The sequence below is a fragment of the Seriola aureovittata genome, chromosome 14, assembly GCF_021018895.1.
Source record: "Seriola aureovittata isolate HTS-2021-v1 ecotype China chromosome 14, ASM2101889v1, whole genome shotgun sequence".
Lineage (NCBI taxonomy): Eukaryota > Metazoa > Chordata > Actinopteri > Carangiformes > Carangidae > Seriola > Seriola aureovittata.
This window is the reverse complement of record NC_079377.1, coordinates 10,447,589-10,467,497: the sequence shown is the minus strand read 5'-3', so window position 1 is coordinate 10,467,497 and position 19,909 is coordinate 10,447,589. Positions and strand designations below refer to the sequence as shown.

Below are 19,909 nucleotides of genomic sequence, written 5' to 3'. Positions count from 1 at the left end.
ACAATCTCCCTCTAAATAAGTGATGCTGTTGGAACAGCATACTGATATTACCTATAATGGCTGAGGACTATAAAATGTGAACTCTAATGTTTTAAACTATTGATAATTTGTTACAGCTACAATGGAGTCAAAAAGTCATGTGATTGTATGTCTGACATGGGGCAGAGAGTGTAGAAAATTCGTGTTGACAGTTAATCGTAATGTTAAAAGGAAATCGTATTATTTGTAAATAGTCAGCTTGTAGGCTATAAACAGTAAGCAACATTTAAAATCACCCTCATTTATAATGCATAAAGAATTATAATACAGCCTAATAAATTTCAACTGTACTGCCGGCGACTGTCTAGTCCAGTACACACGACACACCGGTCTCTGTGAGAACTTGTAGGCTAGGTCAGATCTAGGTTAGTTGTAAACCAAAAAAAACGTCTGGCTGTTGATAATAAACAATAACAAAAAATAACAATCCAATAAACCTCAGAGCAAACAGTGACAGTGGCTCTTGACATGAGAGCACACACACCATCTCCAGATGCAGGTGTGTGCCATAGGTGCGTCCCGACACGACGTTATATGAAGAAGAAGTACTAACACTTATTTTTTCCACTTCAAGAGCTGCTTGTAAACCTTAACGATGTAAATACACATGACGGTCTGGGAGACCGTAGTGGCGGCTTTAGGGTTGCTAGAATGCTGGCAGTCCTAGTGTTAAAAGTTTTGGAGCTTAAAATCACCTTGGATTCAACACAATAAATCATAATTTAGTTTTTTTTAGCTTTTTATTTTACCCTTTTATATTGAAGCATATTCATATAGCATGTCTTCTACATATTCTTAGAGGCCTACTACTTATCTATAGTGGAGTGTATCAAATAAAATGTGTTGATTTTTGTAGTTTTTCACACTGAGATTTTGTCCATGATGATGTGTTTTCCATGGTTTTACCACTTTGATCCACCAAAGCCTTTTCAGTTTTACTCATATTTAAATGTATTAATTATGTCACTGTTATTTCATTTTGTATATGTAAAATTAGTGCCAGGCTGCATGTTGTCACTCTTTGTTATGAATTAGTTCAATACAATATTTCCACAACACTGCAGAATTTCGATGTCCACAAATTTAGCTGTAACAGAACCCAGGTTTTTTCATTAAGTACATTACTGTCCCAGATTTTTGACTTGAAAAAGATAAAATAAATCAAAAGGATTTTTTTTAAAGATTTAATTTAAATTATAATGAATGCCATTGAATATTTTGTATACGGAACACAACATGACGAAGTGGGTGATAAGAGATACGATGAGGACGTCCAGGACAGTTTTTCCTCCCAGGGACCTGTGGGAGAAGGGGAGCAGGTTGCACCATCTCAGGCCACCACCACCAACCCAGTGGACATGAAGTCAGAGTTATAATTTTACCACACTGAGACAATTTACGCCATAAGCTAAATGTGGTTGTTGTGAGCGGAGGACATGCTCGTTAATTATTCAGTTTTCCTACTAACTTTTCCATGCGGCGTTTGCATCAACCTAGCAAGCATCCTTGTTCCCGAGATACAGCTCGACCACACAGAGAGTGCACGTACACAGCGGTGACGTCATCCAGAAAAAAAACAACTTTTTTGGGCTTTGGAATTTTTTTTTTTACAAAGATTAAAAGTCCATTGCTTGATAATAGACAATACAAAGATTAATAATTGACTTTGTTTACAGCCGGAGGTGTCCTGTCAAAGGTTTTCCAGGCATCTCTTTAACTATTGTGGTCTATGGGAAAAATGCTTTTTGGACCGCATAGGATTTTTCACTACCTACCTACCTCTCCTCCAAATATGGTTTCTTCCGGTTTCAAAAAAACAAAATGGCGACAGCCAAAACACAAACTCCTGGCTTCAAAACGGCAGTTCACTAACCAATGGGTGACATCACGGTGGGTTGCCACTTGTTTTTATTGCATGTTAACTTGAACTCTTGAAATCTCGTACACTTCCACTTCCTCACAGTGAGTGTTACTCTTCCATCTGAATCGCTCTTTTCAGAACTCTATATATGTTGGTGTTCAAAATCTGGGTGTGTCAGATTAGGCTTGCTGTTACCACGGTAACCATGTTTCTTTTTTTAACTGATACAGCGACCAGCTTGATCTGTAACATCAATGACAATTTCCTGTAGCTTTGATGTGTGATGTCATCATTTCCTGTGGCTTTGATGTGTGATGTCATCATTTCCTGTGGCTTTGATGTGACATCATCATTTCCTGTGGCTTAAATCATAAGTAACACACATCCTGCATTCTTGAAACATAGAGTTCCAGAGTTTGTGATGCAAACACACTCACTGGTTGTCGTTTTGACAGCCTTTTTAGATTTTTTGGAAACTGTTTGACAACTTTTGGACTTTTTGACAACTGTTTCAACCTTTTGACTTTTTGACAACTGTTAGTCAACCTTTTGACAACTGTTTGTCAACCTTTTGACAACTGTTTGTCAACTTTTTGACAACTGTTTGTCAACTGTTTGAGAAACTTTTGGACGTTTTGACGCAAGACATAGGTGTAATAATGGAAAAAAACACTGACAAGATGGAAAAAGAAACTATCAATGTCCCAGAGGAGAGAACCCAACCTGTAAGCAGAGATAAAATGTTTTCTGCTGAAGATATTCCAGAGATTGTGCGGGTATTTCGAGAGGCTGATGCTGATGGCTCTGGAGGACTGGACATGGAGGAATTTAGAGTGGCTATCGAGCAGTTTTACGGTTCTGTGAATAAGGAAGATCTTGAAGTCCTCCACATGCAGATCGATGCAAACGGTGACAAAAATGTGGACATTGGCGAGCTACTGAACTTCCTGATGGATAGGAAGACGGCATCGGAACGTTTGGATTTTAAAAATCAACCCTTTCCCAAACCATTCAAAATTATACCTGTGGATAACCAAAGAGCAATCGTCCGTGTGTTATTCCGTTCTTTTGAGAATGGCAGGAACCCTGGTTCAGGGAGTTTGAGCGGTCAAATCAGGACTTACCAGAAAGGCCAGTACCTCTCCGTTAGCTCAAATGGTGTCTTCACCGTGTGGACCGACAGCTTTAACATCTCATATGAAATTCCATTATACAAAACTCAAAAAACTATTCGTTTTGCGCACAACAAGAAAATGCATGTTACCGACATGGTGTACATCCAAGAACTCAAAGAGGTGGCTGTCTCCACTACTGACAGGGAACTGTTATTCTATTATTGTGATGAGTTCCCTGATAGATTTCGAGTCCGTCACTCTTTAATAGTAGAGGACATGATGGTCAACGCCATGAATTACTGGTCCAATGGCAAAAGATCCATTTTTTCCTTTGGGGATACAAAAGGCAGTCTCTATCTGTTTGTTTCCAAGGATATAGAGAGAACTGGCCTCTTCAACAAACAGGCGTACGAGGATATCTCTCTGCAGACGTATCGAACTGTTTATCTTTCTACTCTGTTAAGAACGGCCCCTGACTACTATACAAGCAGTATCAGAATCTCCGTCTTTAATGATATGATCAGTCAGATCCAATACTTTCCATCGATTGACTCATTTGGCATCTGCGGTAGTTCAAGCAGGACTATGGCCCTCATCGCCCTCCCTATGTTAATTCAACCCGAGAAGAATAAAAAGAATGTCAATGCCGTAAAACTCTTTAAGAGCAGGGGAGATCAGGACTTTTTCACATGCGTTGAATACTCCCCTTCGGCTGAGCGTCTCGTTACTGGTGGTACAGATGGCTTACTGCGGGTGTGGTTTCCCCACAAAAACACATGCTGTGAACGTGTATTATCAGGACACATGAAACCCATCAACCACATCATGTTTAACGACGAGGACAAACTACTTGTCAGTTTATCTGAGGACATGAATGTACGCGTGTGGTCCGAAGACGGCTGGATGTGTAGGCAAAGTTTTCAAGTTCTTGGTATGGGACATGCCCCAATCTCCAGTATGTGTTACAACGTACAGAACAATGAGTTAGTCCTGGCTAATTCAGCTATAGGAAAATGTCTTGGAAGAGGAACTGATGTTTTTACAAAACTACTGACATCACATGACAAGCCTGTGTGTTCTGCACTCTATCACAGCATTTTCAAACAAGTTGTCTCTGTTTGCCAGAATGGTGTGGTGACAGTGTGGGACGTCTTATCAGGACAGGCCACCATGCAGTTTAAGGTCACTCTGGATCAGCATGTGGGGCTCACAGCCATATCATTTGATGAATCACAGCGCAGACTAATCACAATTTCCCAGGATGGCAAAGTGAGACTGTGGAACTTCAACAGTGGAACGGAACTTGCTGTTCTTCCTGTGACCGTGCCGAGGCAGGTGACAGGTATTGTCTGCATAAACAATAGGATGTTTGTGGCGGGAAGGAAGTCCAAGACCATTTTTGACCTAGATATGGAGGAACATGACCACAGATTTTTGGAGCACGATCATTTAGATGACATTACCTCCTTGGATGTGCATGAGAACACACTGATTACCGCCTCCAGCAACGGAAATATCATTATCTGGGATGCCGACACTGCCGAAGTTCTATATAGGGTTAATGCCAGTGAGAATCCTCGAACAATCATGGCGGATAAACATGCTCTAGGCCGGACTGGAACTGTGGCTGTTGATAAGTTTCCAAAATTTCTAACAGACACTAATATTCCTCTACATAAAAAATCTATACCTCAGACAAGGGTGAAGACTACTGGGAGTACCAGTCCTCTTATTAAATGTCTGAGGACCAGGGTGATCACTTTTTCCACAGCCACACTGCTGACTTCTACAGATGGCTACATCTATGCCTGGTCTGTTATTAGCAAGGGAGGCTTGCTAGGAAAGTTCAGGGCTGTGAAGGATGAAGGTGCAGTCGTTACCACCATGTCAACTGATGTCAGTGAACAGATCCTCTTGACAGGGGACAGTACTGGCAGGATTTACCTTTGGGACATTCAGGGATTTGGCTTTAAAAAACAGACAGACAAAGGGCCATTTGAGAATATAAAAGGGTGGCTGGTATCAGTGTGTCCACCTCCACTGTTGGGCTCCTGGAAAGCTCATCTCACAGGGGTGGTGAGTGTTGTTTGTGATCCCACTTGTAATCATATAATTACCGCAGGTTTGGACAACAATGTCCGGCTATGGACAAACACAGGCTGCTACAAAGGCCTCTTTGGGGGAGATCGATGGGATGTTCCAAAACTCAGCCCTGACGATGCTGACCAGGAACAGGAAGACCGCACGCGGTCAGAAGAGACATTAATTATTCCTTTGCCATTCCTTGAATCTCCACCATCATCATCCTCACCAACACCTGACTACAAGGACCTCTTTGAGAGAATTGAAAAAGCAACTGCACCTCCCCCTGTTCCACTAAACACTCCTGCTGAAATTTCTGCTGAAATCGCAAGTATAAGAAGACAATTGCGTAAAGTTCTGGTGGAAATAGATGAAGATATCGAAGCCGTAAATAGGAGAAGCAAGTTTGATCTGGAAGAAAGCAACGAGGACAAACAGGAACCTGGAGACACAAAAACACATGAATGTTTACCACCCATCTCTGAAGAAGCTCAGCTCACACAAAACCAGACTCAATCGAAGCCACACTCGCGTCAGACCCTGCTTGTCAGACGTCGCATTAACCTTGAAAAAAGTTCTCCTCCATATTTGACATGGACTAAATCCAAATGTGGACGACCTCTGCTCACATGCGGTGTCCTCCCGCCATGTCCACAAAACATCCTGCATCCCATCTATGATGCAGCTCAGGAAAAACAACTCAGGCCACAGCCGCCTCAGACCCCGCCCACCACAGGCTCTACTGAGGCTATGAAGAACTCGCCACACACGCAGGGATCAGCTAACACCGTAAAACAGGAGTCTGTAAACAGAAGAAAGCATGTACGCTTACCACCCATCTCCAAAAAGGTTCAGCTCACACATGGCCGGACTCAGGATAAGACACAGCCGCCTCAGACCCCGCCCACCACAGGCAGCACCAAGACCACAAAGATCTAACCATGATTCAGCTGGGGAAACCATTAATACACCATACAAAAATACACAGTGGCTTAGTGGTACAGTGGTTAGCACTGTCACCACACATAAGGTTCTTTCTGTGTGGAGTTTGCATGTTCTCCTCGTTCCTGTGTGGGTTTACTCCGGGTGCTCCGGTTTCTTCCCACAGTCCAAAAACATGCAGCTTAGGTTAATTGGCAGCTTAAAAAAAAGGGGCGGCACGGTGGTAAAGTGGTTAGCACTGTCACCACACAGAAGGTTCTTTCTGTGTGGAGTTTGCATGTTCTCCTCGTGCCTGTGTGGGTTTCCTCCGGGTCCTCCGGTTTCCTCCCACAGTCCAAAGACATGCAACTTAGGTTAATTGGCAACTTAATAAACAAAACTACAAATTTAAATCCTATATACATTGTCTGGAAGTGTTTGATTCATTTAAGTTTCATAAACAATAATGTCTAAATAGATTATTAGCCAATGTTATATGTATATACAGAACTGTTTCTTGCTATATGCAGACTATGCAGATGCATAGGGCCCCCGCAGCCAATAGGGGGCCCCCAAGCTGCAATTTCAGCCTCAATATTTTTGTTGAGAATTAAAATTACCTGTCTTTATTTGTAGCCAGCAAAGCCTCTTCGTGTGTTTAGTGAAGCACTTATATGCTCAAAAATTTAATGTAGGATATAAACAAAACTAATTTCTAATGGCAGGGAAGCTGTGGCTTGTGTTTCTGGGGGATTCATTATTAGGCTGTCACGCAATGAGTGACGTCTGCCGACAGGTATGATGAGATGACTCACAGCCGCACGGTAGCGTTAGAAACAGTATCATGGTATCAAAAAGGACATATCCCTCTGGTGCAGAAAAAAGAAGAAAACTGAAGAAGAAAAACGCGCACAGGGAAAAGGCAAGGCATTTGTTGATTATGTAGATTCACTTGTTGGGTAGCTATACTGTTTGCCAACTTTTGAGCAAGTTTGCTACTTTTGTCCTGCTGGCTAGCTCTGCTAGCCTCGGCTAAATTGTTTTTATGAAAATGAAGTTTAGTGTGTTGTCATTTTATAGGTCTAAAATGTGAATTTTATAGAATAAATAAAACATATTATTATTAGGCCTATTATAATTATTATTATTAGTAGTAGTACTACTAATAAAGGAATTTATTAACTAAACTAGTAGTAGTAGTACTACTACTACACTGCAAAAACTGAAATCTAACTAAGATGAAATATCTTAAATCAAGGCAAAATATGCTTGTTTTTTTCTCTGCCAAGATATTTCTTCTTACCAGGCAGTTTTTGTGTTAGAGCATTTCACTTGCTTTAAGTGTATTGTTCCTTAATTATTTTTATAAGGTATTATAACTTGTTATTGAGATTATTACTGGTTCTGAGTACATTCAAGCTTAAAATGAGAATTACCATAATTCTAAAGGTGTTAGATTAACACTGGCAAGTGCAAAACTGCTTTGTCAAAGTCAGAATTTCTTATTTCAGGCATCTTATCCTTTAAATCTTTTAACATATTAAAAACAGATAACAACCAAATGGAATTCATTGTTTTACTGCCAATCTTACAACACAGCACAGCTATTACATATGCCCAGATGAAATACAGTACAGAGCAATGACAGTACTTTAAGTACTTTATGTTGCTTTAAGAACAAACTTTCTGTTCAGCCTGTCTTATCCTTTAGCATGTTAAAGTGAATGAGCACTGTGTTTACATCTCATTTGAAAAATAAAGGCTACAATTGTATTCATCATGCCAAGACAATTTAGTTATAAACACATGCCGAAACGCCATTGTGATAATTCTTAAAGACCTAAATGGCTCTTAACACATGTTTTCTAATAACATTTAAAGCAACCTCAAAGAAAGAGCCTGTATTGTAATTCATAACAAAGAGTGACAACATGCAGCCTGGCACTAATTTTACATATACAAAATGAAATAACAGTGACATAATTAATACATTTAAATATGAGTAAAACTGAAAAGGCTTTGGTGGATCAAAGTGGTAAAACCATGGAAAACACATCATCATGGACAATATCTCAGTGTAAAAAACTACAAAAATCAACACATTTTATTTGATACACTCCACTATAAATAAGTAGTAGGCCTCTAAGAATATGTAGAAGACATGCTATATGAATATGCTTCAATATAAAAGGGTAAAATAAAAAGCTCAAAAATACTAAATTATGATTTATTGTGTTGAATCCAAGGTGATTTTAAGCTCCAAAACTTTTAACACTAGGACTGCCAGCATTCTAGCAACCCTAAAGCCGCCACTACGGTCTCCCAGACCGTCATGTGTATTTACATCGTTAAGGTTTACAAGCAGCTCTTGAAGTGGAAAAAATAAGTGTTAGTACTTCTTCTTCATATAACGTCGTGTCGGGACGCACCTATGGCACACACCTGCATCTGGAGATGGTGTGTGTGCTCTCATGTCAAGAGCCACTGTCACTGTTTGCTCTGAGGTTTATTGGATTGTTATTTTTTGTTATTGTTTATTATCAACAGCCAGACGTTTTTTTACAAATAATACGATTTCCTTTTAACATTACGATTAACTGTCAACACAAATTTTCCGTGATATCAACAATCGTAAATTAACACCACCTTACTTTTCAGGACATAATCTTCATTGTTTGTTGCTGTTGTCATTTGTATAAATTGATGATTGCAACCCAGCAGCGCCAGATCCAGAACACTGTTTGCTGGTTGTCATAGCCCAGACACGCGATGGGAGTGACACTACTGCGCATTTTCAGTGGTCACCAAAATCGACGTGCTGTTAAAGAGCAGATCAGCGGACGTGTGTGTCGTGTTTGTTCATATTAAGTTTGGGTCAGTGTTAGTCGGCTCGTTTGGCAGCTCTAGTTAACTTCATTATTGATGACAGGAGTCAAAACATCTGTTGGAATGATTCTGTCTCTGTTTCAGAATAAAGAACATTACCGACAGCTGAGAACCATAATGACTGTTTATTACAACTAAGACGAGGGAATAATGTATTTTCAGATATCTGTGATGATCTTATCAGAGTACTGTTTCTTTTGTCTTTTTCTCTATACTCTACAATATGATATTGACATGATTTTTCTGTATTATGTTTTTTTCCATCCAGCCAAGGTCTGGATCTTTGGGGACACCTACAACCTCAGCAATGATGGAGGCCCTGCACCACCTCCACCTGCAGTGCCCATACATGAAGATCTTCTGTCCACAAACATAGACACAGTGTCTTATATGATAATATAGTATTTTTTAATGTAACACTTGTGGCCATAACATTGTTCAGCCTTATCAGCTATGCTCTTCCTTGTTCCCTACACCCTCACTGTCTTACTACACTCTCTGCCCCATGTCAGACATACAATCACATGACTTTTTGACTCCATTGTAGCTGTAACAAATTATCAATAGTTTAAAACATTAGAGTTCACATTTTATAGTCCTCAGCCATTATAGGTAATATCAGTATGCTGTTCCAACAGCATCACTTATTTAGAGGGAGATTGTTACTGGAGCAAATAAATATTAACACAGTCATATATAGTCACATTAGGACTTATGATGAATAATGATTATACTTCTTAAAAATTCTACTCAACTTTTATTTATTTTATTTTAAATAGTTACAGTTGACTGTTAATTGTACACTACAGCATTTCATTAATCCATTTATTACATTCTTTTATACATGTTTCCAGGGTGGTAAATTCATGTGGTTTATAATGTCCAATAAAGTTATTGAAGCTCTTGCTTTAACTTTTTGATGGTTTTTATACAACACAATACAACACAATAATCACAGACATCTATCAGCTTTCAGGATAGGTGCAGGAATGTCTGCTTCATTTGAGGACTGGTTTGAGAATTAAATGAACAATCTATATGACAAATATTTTTCTACACATTTTGTATACATCACGTTATCTTAACTTGAACTATCACAATGTCTCGATGGACAATGTATTAACTAACATTAACGCTGAGCATTACACTAACGCAGATCATTTAAACTGGGAGAAACACAAACCAAATGTCGTTAGACTAACGTTAATTAAATGTACCTTTTTATTGGGCTTTGACTGAACACCTCCACGGGCTAACCCAGGTTGACACAGGTTACCTGTCCAGGGGAGCCAGGTACCATTAGCATAGCAATCGCTAAGTTATCAGCTAACGCTAGCACTAGCTGTTTAGCTCGGTTAGCAAGGTGTCTTCACCTGAACTGTGATATTAACAGGGATGCTAATTTTGGCTAACAAAGAAATAAGCTTAAAGCGAAACGTACTTACTGGAAAAAATGTAACCGCTGAGTCCTCCGAGTGTCTTTTACAACAACTGAACGCAGAGCAAGACATTTCCAGGCAAACAACATGTTGGAGCTTACTTTGATGAACTAAAAATACAATGACATGTCAAATGTCCGACACATCGCTCTGGCCTCTATCGGATTAATAGGCAGGTCCCCCTGTGTGTCAATCACGCAGTAGCCACGCCCTAAAACCGCTCTGCTTTAATGTCTGTTTTCTTTTAAACAGGACCATAATTTGAAAAATGAACATGATGTTGTATTAAAGGAACTTCAAACTAGCGATTCAGACCATAAACACATAATGAAAACGTTAACTGAGGTAACAAATCAATTGACAAGTAGGGTCATTTTCCCATAGACTTCAATACAATCTGACTTCTTTTTGCAACCAGTGGAGTCGCCCCCTGATGGTCATTCGATAGAATGCAAGTTTAAGGAACTTCCGCATTGGCTTCGTTTTCCAGACCCGGAGTCGATGTTCATTGTTAATTTTTATATACAGTCTATGAATAAAATCAAGATCAATGATAAAAACAATGATCAAAACACAGCAATAATAAAAACAAAGTCATAACAAATAAAATCATGCAAATAAATAAAACCCAAAATATAAAAGCATGCATGCAAACTGTGAAATCAATAAATAACCATAAAATCAACTTCCACATACTTGGACTGGCATCAGTCACAAGCCATTAAAGAAGTTCATTGTAAGGACATGCAGAGTTATGGACCCAAAATTGACACTTTGTTACTCTTCCCACCATGAAACTATCAAATTGATAGGAAACAGAGACAAAGGACCCTTCTCTCACAAACGGACCATGCTGGTAGCATGTCAGAGAGCAGTTCTTGTCGCTCCATTCACTGAAGGCCATCGTCAGATCGTCAGATTTTGTATCTAAATTGTTCACTGTTGAAGGAATTCAGGAGTTGGCTGCTTGTCAGGCTGCTGTAGCTTCTATAATATTGACTATGAAGCCTACTCACAAACCATTTTCAGATAGGTTTCTGTCTAGTGAACGGTTGCAGGACATTCCACAGATTTTTTTGTGTCACCACACAAACTTTTGTTACTATGGAAAGATGTTGATGACCAGTAAAATAAGCACAGGCAGCGGAATTAATTGCATTGACGAGAGCTTGTTTGTTAGCAGAAAATAAAGCAGTAACAATTTACACAGATTCTAAATATGCCTTTTCAGCGGCAGCAGGAAAGCCGATTCAACATGCGGCTCTTATTGAGGGATTATTGGCTGCAATGATATTGCCATCATAGATTGCCATAGTGAAATATGCAGGACATGCTAAGGAAGATTCACAGATTGCATGAAGCAATAACGTAACTGATGCATGTGCAAAATATGCTGCATTGCATACTGACTTTCCATCATGGATGAATATTCCCCTAACTCTAACACAAACTTCCGAACCCCCTTTCACAACTAATGATCCCCTGTTATTTCAAAATCAAGTTTCTGATGTTGAATTGAAATTGTGGAAGAAAAAAAGGATGTTATGTGGATGTTGATGAGTGATGGAAGGACAGCTTTGCCAAAAATACCATATGGCCCATTAATTACTTATCATATAAATGATAAGGGAATATCAGAGTACATTTCTAAGCTCTTCTTTACAATTGGAATGGAACAACAGGCAAAAGTTTTGTTATCAGGTGTTTAATTTGTGCTTTATGTAACCCAATTATTAAAGCACCAAAACATGACCATTTGCCCCCACCCAGTGGGCCCTTTCGACAATTAGAAATTGATTTTACACGCATGCCAAAGTTTAGGGGTTATTCATATCTTTTGGTAGTTGTTGATAGGTTCTCTAAATGGCCTGAAGCCTTTCTGGCGAGGACAGAAAATGCACAGACGGTGGTTAAGTGTTTAATAGAACACATAAGTCCAAGGTTTGGTGTTCCTGTGGGAATTGATTCAGATACTGGCACACCTTTTACATCTAAGGTTACAAAGCTATTATCTAGTGCAATAGGAATTAAGTGGACTTTCCATATTCCTTATCACCCTCAAAGTTCCGGACAAGTGGAACGCACAAATAGAACAATTAAAGATAAATTGATTTAGTTACATCAATCAAGAAAAATGAATTGGCTCGCATTACCAATCGTTCTCATGTCAATGGGAGCAATTTCAAATAGTTTACTGGTTAGACTACTGGTTTGTCACCTCATGAGGTATTAATGCTGCGACCGTTTCCCTTGGGGGTTCTGATGAATGAAAAACCAGTGGTATATTTAACGCAGTTACAGGAACAGCAACAAGAATATGTGAAAAACGTATATTCTTTTGTTTTGAGTACTCGCGACAGGTGATTGACAAGCTGCCAGTACCAGCAAGAGGCAACACACTCATTCCGGCCAGGAGACTATGTGTGTGATGGTGACTGCTGGGGAACCATGTTACGGGCCACCAACTCAGGTTCTGCTGGTGACAAGGACTGCAGATAAGGTCAAAGGTCAACATCAATGGATCTATGCAAGCCGAGTGAGGAGAGCCCTGGGGCCAGAAGCAAGTAACACGGGAGGAGTGGAAACCTTGACAACCTCAGAAACTCAACCGGGGATGTGAGGAGGAAACACACCTTGATGTATTAAGGTAAATGCTGTATCATATTGATCAGTGGAGGCTTGTGCTGGGTGTCCACACAGACTCAGGACACTGCAGGATGGGAAAGAGGACTGAAGGTACGGGAAATGACTACAACGAGACCTCCACTGGAAACAGCAGGAAATCCATAAGAAAAAACATTTAAGGCCTCTCTACATGACACTGACCATGACATTTCATCTAGTCAGAACATCTTTAGGAGGGATGACAAGGTGAAGAGAAAAGTTACGTTTGTGATGCAGGAAACTAACACAAAAGTTGATTATCGCGTCATTAGGAGTATAACCCCTACGTTTGGTTCAGGTAGAGTTGAAAATGTACCTTTAACTGAGTTAGAAATTCAATGAATGTTAGCCTTTTTACATTAATCAGATTGAGTACACCATGTTTGAACTAGGTATGATAAGATTGTTAAGAGAATATAAATCTTCAGAAGGTGAGGAATTAAAGTTAATACCTAGGACTTTGATAGAAGCAGACGTCCCAACAACAGGCTTTTGTAATGAGTTGTGGAAAAATGTGACACCTAAATTTCTTGTCCGCAGAGAAGCTTAGTTATTAATGGTCATGAACAACCACATGTAAGAGCAGTGGAGTATGTGCTTTTATTGGTGATAGTTGCTGTACATATCTTCCATCGGAAGAGGAAGGAATAGGAAATTTGTCGACAGCACTGAGAAATCTAAAAGAGATTCAAGAAAATATTGTTCAGACTAATAGAGAAGCTCATAGGTTGGGTGGCAACTATGGAAGTTTTAAAGAATTGGAATGGATAACAACGATATTTAGAGACAACTCAATTCTTGCATGGTTCGTGAGCATTTGTGGTCCTATTTTATTGATTTTCTTAATGGTGATTCTTGTGTTAGGCTGTTGCTTCCCGATTCTTCATGCATTGATCATTAAATCTATTAATTCAATGACTAACATCACGATGGTTCAGCATCCTGTATGACATGTTTAGGCAAATGTAAAGGATAGATGGAGGAGGGCTGTTAGTACCTCTAGTTTAGCCACATCATCATCTGAGGATGAAGGACCGATGCAGCAATTGGATTAAGTTACAAAAAAGAAAAAAAAAGTTGGAGATAGAAGATAAGTGTGATCTTTGTTTAGTATGTTTTTAGTGCATGAAGTAAAAAACTGTAGTCGGAACATTCAAGATACTTAGATTTTCTGTTAGCATGTATATTCATTTATTCATGTTCATGTATTGAAAGGAAACCATCAAGAGAAGACATAAATAGATGGAAAAGAATATGTGCCCAATGCAAGCCTAAAAAGGCGACCGCCTAAAGATGGCTGGAAAGTATTTATTTCCAGGGGTCATAGGGGAATTTTCCCTTTTCATAGGGTTTGAAATGTTATGCATGTGATGTCAAATGTTATTTCTTATAAGTATATGCTTGAGTTATTGATTATATGTTAATCAACATGTAACCTCAGCCCCTGAAAAAAAAAGGGGATATAAATAAGGGAGGACTGTAAGGTTGTATTTGTTTTGCATGCTGGGAACTTTGGTTTAAGGATGTTAAGCATGTGAACCTTAGGTAAGCTGCTGACTTTTGGGGTGAGCAGGGTATCAAGGGATCCATTACACATCTGGGTTTTATGGTTATATTGCTGTTTATGAGTTTATCTACATTCTGCTGAGATTTAGTGATGCACTCCCTTTTAGGAGGAGCAGCTAAGGTTCTGTCATTCGTAGAGAGACTTGGTGTACCCTGCACCATATCTGTCCTTTGTGCACAAATAAATCAGCCAAACTGAAGTGTTGACTTGCTAGTCTGATTTTTACACTTTTTCATCTTTCAGTCACGAGAAATCATCTTCTCAACCCAGGAGGCCAGTGAGTCGCTAAAGGACTTTTGTGAGTGTACAGATTGGAATGTACTGTTGGAGTCACAGCAACAGCAAGGACCCTGACCTTGATAGAATGATTGAATGTACCACAGACTACAGTAAGTTCTGTACAACAGTGTAATACCAGCAAGGACTGTACACTGTTCTCCAAACAACAAACCCTGGATCACCGGTAACATCAAGTCCCTCCTCAACCAGAAAAAGGAGGCCATCTGGGATGGAGACAAGGAGAAGCTCAAGTGTATGCAACATGAGCTGAAGAGGAGATTAAAGTAGGCAAAGGAGGACTACAAAAGGAAAGTAGAGAGGTAGCTGCAGCACAACAACACCAGAGAGGTGTGAAAGGGGGTGAGGACCATCACTGGCTATAAAGAGAAGAACAGCCAGGCGACATCAGGTGATGTGGACAAGGCCAATGAGTTCAACCTGTTCTACAACAGTTTTGGCACAGGCTCACCTGTTCTCTCTCTCACTGCTTCACCTGCAGCTTCTCCTACAGCTCAAGAGGCTACGCCCTGGAAAGGCAACAGGCCCAGATGGTGTGTGTCTGAGGCTGTTAAAGGACTGTGCAGCCCAGCTGGCTGAGCTTCTCCAGAGGTTCTTTACCTTAAGCCTTCAAACAGGGAAGGTCCCGGTCCTGTGGAAAACATCATGTCTTGTTCCGGTACTAAAAGTAGGAAAACCGGCTGAGATAAATGACTACAGACCGGTGGCCCTCACATCACACACCTTCTCCACCTTCTGAGGCCACAGGTTGAACATGCACTAGACCCCCTACAGTTCCCCTACAAAGAACATATTAGAGTGGATGATGCTGTCCTTCACATGCTCCACGGGCCCATTCTTACTTGGATGAGCCAGGTAGTTACATGAGGATTATGTTCTTTGATTTCTCAAGTGCATTTAACACCATCCAACCCCCCATTCATAAAGACAAGCTGGAAGGGAAGGGGGTGGATCCCTGCTTCACATTCTGGATTGTGGATTACCTGACGAGACGACCACAGTACGTCAGGCTGGGTAACTATGTTTCAGGGACAGTGATGAGCAGCACTGGGGCTCCACAGGGGACTGTTCTGGCTCTGTTCCTGTTCACCCTGTATACGGCAGACTTTCAGGAAGCGTATCAGGAATGGGCAGGAAAAGGAGTACAGGGATCTGACGATGGCCTTCAGTGAATGGAGCGACAAGAACTGCCTCCTTCTGAACAGATCCAAGACCAAGGAGATGGTCATCAACTTTCGGAGGTCTAGGCCCACCCTTCAGCCAGTCAACATTTGAGGGAAAGACATTGAGGTGGTGCACACTTGACAGTAAACTGCACTGGTCCCTGAACACGGATGCCATCTACCGGAAGGGGCAGAGCCAGCTCTTTTCCCTCAGGAAGCTCAGGTCCTTTGACGTCTGCAGTGAAATGCTGCACATGTTTTATCAGTCAGTGGTGGCCAGTGTACTTGTTTATGCTACAGTCTGCTGGGGCAGCAGCATGTCCAACATGAACACAATGAGACTGGACAAGCTGGTCAAAAAGGCTGGGTCTGTGCTTGGCAGGAGTCTGGACTCACTCAGGACTGTTGTGGAGAGACGCATGCAATGCAAGATGGAGGCCATCTTGGACAATACCAACCATCCTCTCCACAACATTCTGGCAGGACAGAGATGCAGCTGCAGGTGAGCAAGTGCCTCATCTCATGGCACTGCAGAACAGAGGGTTTCAGGAGATCCTTTATGCCCATTGCCATTAGGCTATACAACAAATTCAAAGGAATTGTACTAATCTAATTATTATAATTATTTATTTATTAATAATGGACACATGAATTTCACCTGGGGGATACATAGAGTATCTATCTATCTACCAGTGCAGTGTTTTTGCATCAATGTAATGCTTTGTTGCCATCTAAAATACATTTTTAATGCAATAATATGTCAATCATGTCATTGTTTAAAACGGATTTTGTTTCAACATTGTCTTCGTTTCGAATTTGAACCGGCTCTTCTTCAAGACAATCAAGAGCCAAGTGTGCCGCCTGGGACTGCGTATCTATAATATAAAATGCTTCAGCACCAGTGGTCAATAAGATGCAATCAGCATTCCATCTATTGTAAATACAATTAAAAAATCTTAGTGTGTAACCAGCTGTGTTCCCTACAAGCCAGTGAAAATCCATGCCTATGCCATTAAAGATTTTAAAAGAAAAGTCTTCCAAAAGAAATTTTACAAGGCATGGTATCAAAGGTAAAGTCTTCCTGCAAATAATTCTTATTTATAACAAATTATGTAATAACCTTGAAAGATGCATGAATGGAACAGGTCAATCATCAACTGCTTCATGCTAATGGATTTGAAGAAATACCATATGATTTAATTAATAAGATCTGATGTCTGACATGGCTTTTAAAACTCTTAGTTCCACATAATTCAGGAAAACTGTTCAACAACATCCATTTATTTCATGATGACTTGAATAGTGTGAAGACTAGAGTTCTTCCCCTTTTTATATCATAGCTGGTACTATAGAGCATGCATATTTTTCTCAGTGGAATGTAGTTGATTCATGTAATACACAAAGACGCCATCAAAGACTATTTGGTTGGGATTCAAAGGGAAAGGCAGACCCCCCTGGGAAGCGAAGTCATATGGGAGAAAAGTTAGGCAGTGCCTTTGAAGCCTGAGTAAATGAGGCGCTTTCGCTCATCTGGGGAGTGGAGGAGAGAATGAGCGAGAGGATGCCTGTGATGCAGACAGACGTACCTGCAGATGGATCATTTCACAGCAAGGACAAGTGCCATATCACTGCAGCAGCCTCTACATCCAACAACTCATGAAGACTCTTAGGCGGGGAGGTATGAAATGAATTGTGCAACAGTGCTAGTTTGAGTGAATAGCAATGGTCTTATTTTCATGTTTCTACAGGCAACAGTAATTCAACAACGGCTGAAAAATATAAAGAAGTATGATCCTCCTTAAACAAGGACAGAAAATGAAACACAGAGCAAGTGCAATGTCACCAAAAAAAAAAAAGCTGACATAACTGAAGGCAGGACCCAGTCATTGTAATGTACTGCTTTGGTACCTCCAGACACAATATCTGTCTAGGACAGCGCCTAAATTGGCACTTTGAACACCGGGGCGCACCATGGCCATCTCCAATTGCGACCAGGCAGAGTGTATCACCACAACAAGACTAATAGGTTTGTCAGACTGCGAGCTGCTTCAGTGTTTATATAGTTCGCTCCTGCGAGAGGGTTTATAGAACTAATTAACTGACATTTAGATTTCCTCTTGTCACTCTGTTCAATTAAACCAACTGTGTTTGTCATCAGATTACAGTTTCACCCAAACTGTGATTCAACACTGTGTACATTACAGTCACTCGGCACCATACATACTGGAGAAAACCATGTCACTCAAACAGTTAACAAGCAGAAGGAAACTTTGCACATCTATTCAGTGTGGTCGGTGCATAGGAGCAGGTTTTTTACATGGCATGGAAAGAAATCCTGCACAGTCTGGCTATCAGCAAACAATTTAATAGCGGCGCTTCAACGTTTACTTCACCGCAGAAGAAAATAATAATGCAGAACAATGTCCGTTTCCAAAATGATTATCAAAATCAAGAGACAGAGAGGTCAAAACACTGTGTGGCTCCAATCTGCTTGCCTGACTAACCTGGTATCACTCCCCACCCCTAAATAAACTATTCACTTACATTATTGTAAATATTGTAAATAATTCAACCTGTAAATAATGTAAATAATCCCTTAGGTTTCTTTTATCTTTTATGTCTATCATTGCTATTTTACGTATGAAATCAAACCAATTTGTCCAACATCAATTAACTGCGTTTAGGCTCCTACAGTGACGTTTTGGTCTTAGACCTTCATCAGGCAAATGGTTCTCTGACATTATGGAGCCATCTTAAATAGGAGTGGAAGATATATTCAAATTCAATTCAAAGTGAGTCAATGAAAACATGCTTCATAAATATCCACAGAAGCACAGAATCAAGCACTATATGCAGAAACAGCGGGAAATATTCTGGATCTAAACTCTTCAAACATTGGCCCCTAAGGAACTTTATGATGAACTTCTCTTTAATATGTTTCAATGATTCCTAACATTGAATATTTTATAAATAGGTGTTGGTATTTCTCAATAGGCCCCTCTCCTAATATTTTATATGAGGGGGTCCCTATGTAGCTCCAGACAGTTCTGGATGTGTAGAGGCATGAATGTGCACATACACTTCCTGGTTCCTTTTTCGATACAACCATAATTTTTCCACTAAACGTACTGAACTATGTTAATGAGGTAGAATAAAAAAACATATTTCTTAAGTAGTTTGAGCATTTATGTGGATGTTTAACATCAGAAAGGTGCAACAAAAACACATTTAAACTAATTTCCCACAGATAACATGCCTTAACCACTGTGCTAAAGCACACATCAAAAGTATTCTCTGCTTATGGTGTCATGGAGCAGTTAACACACATCAGGGACTGCACAGTTGCAGAGGCGCACAGACATCCATGATGCACAGGAAGAAAACGCAGTGTCGGATAAACATATGAATTCGGAATAAGTCACGTGTGGTGAGTTATAAGATCGACAAGGTGTAGACAATTAGATGTGGCCTATAAAAGGCTGCGTAAAATTGTTGGTGTGTAATTGCTGAACAATGGCTGCTTTGACACAGCTGGAGGACATTGCCAATTGCAGAGTTCGGGGGGAGCGTGTGTTTAGGGATCACACTGACTTGTTGGCCCAAGATGATGACTGGCTTATGAGTCAATTCAGATTGCCAAGAACGATCATTTTGGGGCTCTGTGCTGAAATGGGCCCAGCTTTGGAGAGGGAGACTGCAAGAAATCATGTCTTGCCAATGCAAATTCAAGTCCTCACCACGTTCTGGTTCCTTGCAACAGTAGCTTTTCAAAGGGAGCTACGTAGCTAACCGGTTTGGTATCTCCCAGTCATCACTGAGCCGCGCCATGTATGGGACGGCCTTATCTGTATGATGCCCAGAAACATAAGATTTCC

At 40.3% G+C, this 19,909-nt stretch overlaps 1 protein-coding gene across 1 annotated transcript; it reads left to right on the top strand.

Annotated features, from left to right (window-relative positions):
• The first annotated feature begins 2,580 nt into the window (after positions 1–2,580).
• Positions 2,581–6,422, top strand: LOC130181671 (WD repeat-containing protein on Y chromosome-like). The gene has a single exon (XM_056396037.1). The coding sequence runs from the start codon at positions 2,581–2,583 to the stop codon at positions 6,034–6,036; it is 3,456 nt and encodes a 1,151-aa protein (XP_056252012.1). The 3' UTR covers positions 6,037–6,422.
• Positions 6,423–19,909: the final 13,487 nt, after the last annotated feature.

Coding starts and splice junctions, on each gene's coding strand:
- LOC130181671 (XM_056396037.1), top strand. CDS start 2,581: ATGGAAAAAGAAACTATCAATGTCCCAGAGGAGAGAACCCAACCTGTA.